Genomic DNA, 8662 nt, shown 5'->3' with positions numbered 1-8662 from the left:
CCCAAGCAGATGGAGTTTGGGGGCTGAACAGCTTCTCACAAGTCTCTGATCTCTATCAATACCTGAATGCTGAGTTTTGCAGCAGAAAAGCCAGAAATAAATTGGGAAGGAAAAGCATCAAAAGCTTTATCTGTGCCCCGTGGCAGGGGGTGGAATGAGATGGGCTTTAAGGTCTCTTTCAACCCAAACCATTCTGGGATTCTTTCCTGACCTGGTGCCAAGAGCAGGAGGAATAATCTACTGACAGGGCAAACCCTTAGCTGCCTGAGGGACCTGTCGTGTTCCTAACACCAAATTTCAGCACCTAAAGCCTCACTGTGTTAACAGCAGCACTGAGTATCCCACAGCTAAAGCTCTGGGGTGACCTTCAGTGCCTGAAGGAGCCAACAGGAAAGAGGGAGAGAGAATATTTCCAAGGGATGGAGGGACAGGACACAGGGAATGGCTTCACATGGACAGAGGGCAAGGACAGATGGGATATTGGGAAGAAATTCCTCCCTGGGAGGTGCTGAGGCACTGGAATGGATTTCCCAGAGCAGCTGTGGCTGCTCCATCCCTGGAAGTGTTCCAGGCCAGGTTGGATGAGGCTTGGAGCAACCTGGGCTTAATGGGAGGTGTCCCTGCCCATGGAACTGGATGAGCTTTAAGGTCCTTTTCAACCCAACCTGCCCTGTGATTGCACAATCACATTTTTCAGTCATCCTTTTGAATGCTTAAACTCTCAGTACTACCTGTGGTTACCCTGAAAAGCAGAAGCAACAACAGGAAAACCACAACAAAGCTTAAAGCTGGAGTAGCAACTCCTCCAATTCCATCTCATTATATCCCTGGGAATTAGGATATTTTAAAACCAGAAATTCAGCTTTATACATATATATATCAGGATGAGCTGCAGACTACACAGACTATTCTGGGCTGAGTTAGAGCTCTCAGGAACCACATTTAATCAGTTCAGATGCAACTGCTGTAAGTCATCAGCTCAGACTCTACATCTGGCAGCCACAGCAAAACCTGCATACAAATCACACACAGCTGGAAAACCACGGCCAAGGAGACACTCAGAAACTATTCCCAGCTTGGATGCAATCCCTGCCAAATCGCAGAGAATGGAAGAACAGCAGGAGAGCAATGTTACGAATGGAACAGAGAGGCCAAGCTCTCACACACACAAAGGAATCCTATCACTGGAGTCACATCATTTCACTCCTCTGCCCAGAAAAAGTGTCTTCTTGCATGGTCTGGAGCTTAGTGGTTTGGCTCTAGGATGAACTGGGAGGCAGCCCAGGCTGCAAACACATTCCCAGTGCTCCTTCCTGGGGAAGAACACCCTGACAACAACTCACCTGCTCAGCATCCCGAGGTCTCTTCATGAACTTGGTGATGGACATGCTCCCCATGGCCTTCCTCTTGGCTGCCACAGGGGTGGTCTGCAGGACAGCTGTGCTCAGCACAGTGCCACCCTCCTCCTTTCCCGTGCAGGGCACTGAGGTGATGTAATTCCACTGACAAGGGACTGGGAGATGCTCCTGGGCAAAGCTCTTCAGCACCTCTGCGTGCACATACCAACACATGCGATACTCAGGTCTCTTCTCATACACAGAGTTCTCAGAGATGATCCTCTTCAGCCTGGCCTTGGAAGGGACCCCCTGGGCCTCCCCCACGGGGGTTTGTGGCCGTGTTGGGCTGGTGTCACTGCCCTCGGTGGTGCTAACATCGCTGAACAGTCCCTGCCGGCAGCATTCCTGGAATTCCTGGATGATCACCCTGCTCCCGTGCACGTTGCCGTGGAGCAGGGGCAGGAGGTGGCCGAGGACTGTGAGAAGGATGCAAAAAAGGGGTGGGGAGAAGTGTTAAAAGGTTGGGGAAAAGCCTGGATAGCATAAAAGTGATCAGGACATGATCCAGAGGGGAAGAGATGAGGTGAATTTTAGGGATGGGATTGCCAGCTGTGGCTGCTCCATCCCTGGAAGTGTTCCAGGCCAGCTTGGAGAGGAAAAGGCTCCAGGGAGACATTAGAGCCTCTTCCAGTGCCTGAAGAGGCTCCAGGAGAGCTGCAGAGGGACCTGGGACAAGGGATGGAGGGACAGGACACAGGGAATGGCTTCCCACTGCCAGAGGGCAGGGAAAGATGGGATATTGGGAAGGAATTCCTCCCTGTGAGGGTGCTGAGACACTCGAATGGATTTCCCAGAGCAGCTGTGGCTGCTCCATCTCTAGGAGTGTTTCAGGCCAGGTTTGGAGCCTGGAGCAACCTGAGCCGGTGGAAGGTGTCCCTGCCCATAGCAGGGATGGAACTGGATGAACTTTAAGGTCCTTCCAACCCAACCCACTTTGAGATTCCATGACTGTAAGAGGAGTTAAATTTGATGGAGCAAACTCACCCCCAATAACACCCTGAAGTGAAAGCTTCACCCTCTGCTTGGCCTTATGTGTGTTAGTCACAGCCTGGTGTTAATCAGGTGCAGGAAAAGCTCAAGCCTCAAACCATCAGACACCAAACCCTCTCCCCCCAAACAATAATCACTGGGCTCAATATACATATGGTCACATACTATGATGCTAAATCTGAGCCTACTCAAGCCTTGTTGGATTTCTTTCCTCAACTGTCTAAAGCAAGAAGGTTTGGAGAGCTTTGCTAAGGCCACACCAACTGCACTGCCAGAAAACTCCTGGCCAAGAGCTCTGAAATTCCTTGGATTTCAGCCTGTCAGAAACAGGTCATTCTGAACTTAACACTTCATCAAACCCTTAGTCTCTCCCAAGCAGAGCATATCAGTGTGGAATTAACTCTTTAGTCCTTCAGGACTTACTTTGCTGATCTTTTGCAGCTTTTTTGCTACATTTCTGGATCTGCTGCTCTTCCTCTGCCACAGGTGGGTCCAGGACACATGCTGTGAACTGCTGGAGAACCTTCAGGTCCATGTTTGTGCTGTTATCCTTTTCTGCCCTTTCCCAGATGCAGCCAATTTTCACAGGCTGAAGGACATGGAACCTCTTGCCCTTGGCTATCAGCTCATCCCACTCCTTTGCTTTCAGCTTCTGCCGAACCTTCTGATTCTCTGGGTCACACTCCTAAAGCCACAGGAGAGAAACAACTCAACACACTCATTCCAGGAGGGAAGAGATTGGGAAGAGATGACATCCCCAGTGCCAGACAAGTTCACTTACTTCTGTCACCCCTTCATCTTCAGATAGGTACCCATGGGGTACAAAAAACCCATCGTCGTCATCTTCGTCCTCTCCCTCCTCTTCATCATCCTGAAAATCAGTTTGTTAGGAATCATACAAGTGTCATGCAGTCACAGAATCCTTGAGGTTGGAAAAAACCTCTGAGATCAAGTCCAACCTGTGACCCATCACTGCTTGTCAACTAGAGCAGAGCACTGAGTGCCACGTCCAGTCGTGCCTTGAACACCTCAGGGATGGTGACTCCACCACTTTCCTGGGCAGTTCCAAGGTGTGTCAGCCCTTTCCATGGAGAAATTCCTCCTGATGTCCAACCTGAATCTCCCCTGGTGCAGCTTCAGGCTATTCCCTCTTGTTCCCTGGGAGCAATTCCAACCCCCACCTGGCTGTACCTCCTATCAGGGAGCTGGAGAGAGCAAAGGTCCTCCTGAGCCTCCTTGTCTCCAGGCTGAGCTTCCTCAGAAGTTCTCCAGCCCCTTCCCAGCTCCATTCCCCTCTGTGGACACCTCCAGTCCCTCAATGTCTCTCTTGCATGGAGGGCCCAGAACTGCACACACACTCCAGGTGCCCCAGCAGTGCCAGCACAGAGGGACAATCATTGCCCTGGTCCTGCTGCCACACTAGTTTTGGTACAAACCAGGAGGCCATTGACCTTCTTGGTCACCCGGGCACACTGCTGGCTTCTCCAAGCTTTTTATCCTCACCTCTTCACTATGAGAGAGACTTTCTCCAGGTTCCTCCTCTTCCCATTCTTCATCACTATCTACTTCATAGTCCAGGAGTTTCTACAAGAGATGCCAACAAGCCATTTCTGTGAGTCACTTGAGAACACAACACCAAACCCTATTCAGGGTTTCAAAACCCTGAGGGAACATGCACGTGGCTCTGAAAGCCCAGAGAACTTGGCCAAGGACATATTCACTCAGAGCATAAAGGAGGAAAGGATCCAACCACCCTCATGAGGTGCTTACAGTGTCCTTGGACCATGGATTCCTGGCACGGATCAGGGTGGTTTTCTTGTTCCAGGTGCCCCAGTATGCAGGACGGTGATTCTCACTGAACTGCAGGAGTTTCATTCTCCCAAACTTTTCCCTTTCAGGAACAGCATCTGTTTGGCAGTTATCCATCACCACCACCACGTCACTGGGAGCACAAAAGGTGAACATTCTTCAGCACTCACAGTACATCCCTTCTGCTCAGGGGAACATCTTGGAGAGCTTCAGTTCTGCCACAATCCCAACCCAGAGCCTGAGTTATTCCCTGCTCACAATCCCAACCCAGAGTTTGAGTTAATTCCCTGCTCATGGCAGGGGGGTGGAACTAGCTGATCTTTCCAAGCCAAACCATTCTGGGATTCATTAGAACATCCTCTCCCAACCCTTCTGCAGGAATGTGAGCTCCAGACAATCCACTTCCCCCTCACACCACCTCTGCTTTAGCTACCAGTATGTTTACTTGTTAGACTTCTCCCAGCTGAGCAGCACTGAGGGCCAGGAGTGTCCAGAGCTCCAAAGCAGCTGCTTGGAGCACAAGATTTGAGGGCCAATAGTGTCCAGAGCTCCAAAGCAACTGCTTGGAACACAAGATTTGAGGGCCAGGAGTGTCCAGAGCTGCAAAGCAACTGCTTGGGGCTGAGCAGCACTGAGGGCCAGGAGTGTCCAGAGCTCCAAAGCAGCTGCTTGGAGCACAAGATTTCCTGCAGGAAAGGATTGGAGCAGCACTGAAGGAAATCATCATAATGTGCTGCTCCCTGTAGAGACAATCCTCATGCCAAAATGAGTGTTCAAAGCAAAGCTTCATTTTCCATGCTCTCCAACATGAATCCCAACTTCAAACCCATTCATGATGTAAAAATCAAAGGGGATAAAGCCCTCAAAGCACAGACTAACCTGTTCACTGTGTCAGTGCTGTTACTGACCAAAGTAGGGCCAGTTTTCCGTGGTTTCCGACACTTGAGGTCCCTCAGGAAAGAAACTTCACTGCTCTGTGTGTGTAGGAGCTTATCCAACTGCTCCAAGTAGTCTGGATCCAGGGCAACACGACTGAGCGGAGCTAAAACCATGTTCTCCTTAATCTCAAAAGGAGCAAACTTGCCACAAGAGCCTGCAAGGATCTGAAAGAGCAAGGGAGGAGTGTCAGAACACCTGAGGAACTCAGCACCAACATCCAGGACAGCACCTGGTGTTGAGGTGTGTTGGCCGGAGATGATGATTTAGGTCAAGTCGTTCCTACCTAAGACTCCAACTTCAAGGCAATTGAGGTCTCTACAGCCAAGACAGAGCTGAAGTTTTACTAAACCAACCACAAACTTGTGTAGTCTCTGCTCTAACTTTTGTCTTAACATCCTTTACACTTCTAAGCTAAGACAAACTAATGCTTCGTCCACCTAAGAAGCTCTAAGGGGCAGATGAGAAGGAACTCAGGGTATCTGTTAGAAGAACTAATGAGAGAACAACAGAGCACAGGAATATCAATCCCTCACCTTTGGGGCCTGTGGAGTCTTTGGTTTCTGGAAGAACCTGGTAATTTCTGCTTTCTGAGCATTGAGTCGCTGAAATGAGAAGCAAAAAAATGCAAATTAGGAACACAAAGATAGGGCAAAGCTTTATAATTCAAGGTGAGCTCATGCATGACTCAACTTCCAATCTAGTGAGGGACAAAAACAAGGTTCAGTGACTCAACAAAAGCACTAATTGTCTCCTCTAACACAGCGATGAAGATACCAAAGTCATTGCTAAGGCAAAGGATTCACTTGTAGCCATTGGGAAAACACACAGAGGAAAGACTTGAAAGGGTGAAAGCAAAGGACATGGACATGTATGGGACAGGAGGGAAAGGTGGAGGATACAAGGGGTGGAGCAGCAGGTCAGATGGCACAGGTTGCACCCCAAGAGGGACCTGCTCCATCCCAAGTGGCACCAAGGCCGGGAGCACTGGCTGGAGAACCACAGGAGCCCCTGGGAAGGTGCCAGGGAGCTCCTTCACATCATTTCACCACAGCAAAAGAAATTAGAGACAAGTCAAAGAAAGCACCTGTACCTTTTCTGCCTCTCTTAACCGTTTCTCCTCTTCTTTCTTCCTCTTCTCCTCAAGTTTGGCCCTTGAATACAAAGTTCATTTGAACTGTCACAAACCATGAAGTGTTTATTTACACTGAGGAAGAGGTGAGAAGCCTCAGACCTTGCTCTAGAACCCTCTGTGTTAAGCAAGAAGATCATCTATCAATCCAGCCAAGGCCCACACTTGCCTAAGCACAGAAAAGAATTTCTTCATCCCTTCTAGAGCAAATATTGACCCACTGGAGCCACAAACCAGCTAAGCTGCTTCACGTTTCCCTGAACACCAGCAAATGGTATTTATGGCATCAAAAAGTTACAAGTAACTTCCTCAACAAACAGGGCCCCAGTGCCAGCACAGATTGCACAGTACAAGCAGGACAGGTCAAGAAGGGAAAGTTCAGTGGAGCATGACAGCTCCTTTCAGCCATTCCCCATCAGAGCCAGGGCAGGCTGTGAGCACAGAGCTCTGCTCAGACAGGGATCAGGTGGCCAGAGCCTTTCAGGCATGGAGGTGGTGGAGTCACCATCCCTGGAGGTGTTTAAGAGGTGTCTGGATCTGGTGCTGGAGGATATGGTTTAGGGGTTAGAGCAGTGACAGGTTAAGGGTTGGACCTGATGATCTCAGAGGTCTCCTCCAACCCTGATGGTTCTCTGAGTCTAGGAAACACATCCCATGGCAGAGCCAGTACAGCCTCTGGAAGGGCCAGTTCAGGTGGGCATGGAAACCAGCACATGGACAGGGACAATCCTTGCACAAACCAAGCACTTACTCCAGAGCTTCCTGCCTCTCCTTGCGTTTTTCCTCCTTCACTCGCAGCTTCTCAGCCTTTTCCTTTTCTTCTTTTTCCTTCTTTTCCCTCCTTTCTTTCTCTTTCAGCTCCTTCTCCTCCTCTTTCCTCTTCTTTGCCTCCTCCTTAGCTCTCTCCTTCGCAGCTTTTGCTTCTTCCTTCAGCCTTCCCTTCTCCTCCCTTTCTGCCTGCAGCTTCTGCAGCTTGTCTGCTCGTTCCTGATCCTGGGGGACAACAGGACAGTTAGGGAATGTTGGAGTTTGGCACAGCAAGAGCTGTTGGGATCAGAATCTTGAGTAAAATCAGCATTTCACTCTTTCAGTGAGAGAGTGAATTGAACCCACTCAGTGCTTGACCTGCAGCAGCATAACTACCCCAAGGTGGGAGCATCCCACAGCATTCCCAGGATACAACCACAGCTACCTGTTGCCTGAGGAACAAACCAACTGAGCTTCTCTCTGAAGCCTTAATTAATCTCTACCTCTAACAAAAAATGAGGTGTTGCCACTTTTCCAAGCAGCAAGGAAAGCTTTGTATCATCATCTTCACTGCCATTGGAGCATTATGGAATGTTAGATGGGAATTAAACCAAAATAATCCTGATTTTTTTTTTAAGTTAATAGAAGATTTCAGATTGTTTCCAATACTTCCTTTGGAATTCCCTCATGCTTTGGTGGCTCCAGTGGTGGCAAAGTGAATTTGAGCTGATTTTGCATGATAGAGCCATAAGAATTTCCTGATGTTTTCCATTATCACACGAGTTGGACTTCGATGCTCCTCATGGGGCCCTTCCAGCTGAGGATACTCCATGACTCTCTGATCTCAGGGAGCAACAGAAGTCTCCAAAATCCACATTGTGCCACTACTTGAGAAGATCTGGAGCTCACAAAGCAAATTCTCCTTTATTTTAGGCCAGTTTAGATAACCAAACACCAACACTGCCCTGAGCTTATTTAAGGATCATTCTGGGAATAACAGAGGGAAAGTTATATTGGAAGTGTTTGCCCTTCATGATATTTCCTCCCAAAGCAACTGAAATTCATCACGACACAAAGGAGAAGGCAACAAACTTCCTAAACAAGGATAAATTAAGGAAAAACAGCTTTTTTATTTTTTAGGCTGCGATTTCACCAGGCAAAGAGGTGAAATCTTTACTCAGGCACACAAACCTCCTCCCTGTGTATTTTCAGGTTTGGTTTATTGATTTCCCCATCTCTTCTTGTCAACATCAAGACACCCTGAGCAGTGTCACACCACAAATCCCTGCAGAAAGTCACCAGCAGCCAAATGGTGCCAATGGGAAGAAAACAACCCCTGTCAGCCCTGAGTCATGGGACCTGCTGGGTGGGTTGGGAAGTGAACAGCACAATTGGTGGCTCTATTGAATTTTTAGCCTAATTTTAGGCTCCCCATCTCTTCTTGTCAACATCAAGACACCCTGAGCAGTGTCACACCACAAATCCCTGCAGAAAGTCACCAGCAGCCAAATGGTGCCAATGGGAAGAAAACAACCCCTGTCAGCCCTGAGTCATGGGACCTGCTGGGTGGGTTGGGAAGTGAACAGCACAATTGGTGGCTCTATTGAATTTTTAGCCTAATTTTAGGCTTCCATTCTCATCCTCACATTCC

The 8662-nt window shown here is 48.9% G+C and overlaps 1 protein-coding gene across 1 annotated transcript in view; it reads right to left on the bottom strand.

The window, feature by feature from the left end:
• Positions 1-1343: 1343 nt before the first annotated feature.
• CHAF1A (chromatin assembly factor 1, subunit A (p150)) overlaps positions 1344-8662 on the bottom strand; it is a gene marked incomplete at its 3' end in the record, with an annotated part of 11686 nt that continues 4367 nt past the window's right edge. Inside the window, exons 4-12 of the mRNA XM_009070817.1 lie at positions 7016-7257; positions 6226-6286; positions 5669-5737; positions 5076-5299; positions 4158-4329; positions 3891-3971; positions 3169-3258; positions 2811-3072; positions 1344-1813 (exon numbers count right to left, since the gene is read on the bottom strand). Coding sequence (XP_009069065.1) covers positions 1344-1813; positions 2811-3072; positions 3169-3258; positions 3891-3971; positions 4158-4329; positions 5076-5299; positions 5669-5737; positions 6226-6286; positions 7016-7257 — 1671 coding nt within the window. The remainder of the gene's footprint in view (positions 1814-2810; positions 3073-3168; positions 3259-3890; positions 3972-4157; positions 4330-5075; positions 5300-5668; positions 5738-6225; positions 6287-7015; positions 7258-8662) is intronic.

This window comes from Acanthisitta chloris, unplaced genomic scaffold, assembly GCF_000695815.1.
Source record: "Acanthisitta chloris isolate BGI_N310 unplaced genomic scaffold, ASM69581v1 scaffold2493, whole genome shotgun sequence".
NCBI classification, from domain to species: Eukaryota; Metazoa; Chordata; class Aves; order Passeriformes; family Acanthisittidae; genus Acanthisitta; species Acanthisitta chloris.
Note: the sequence above shows the minus strand (reverse complement) of the source record. Positions and strands in the feature narration are given on the sequence as shown.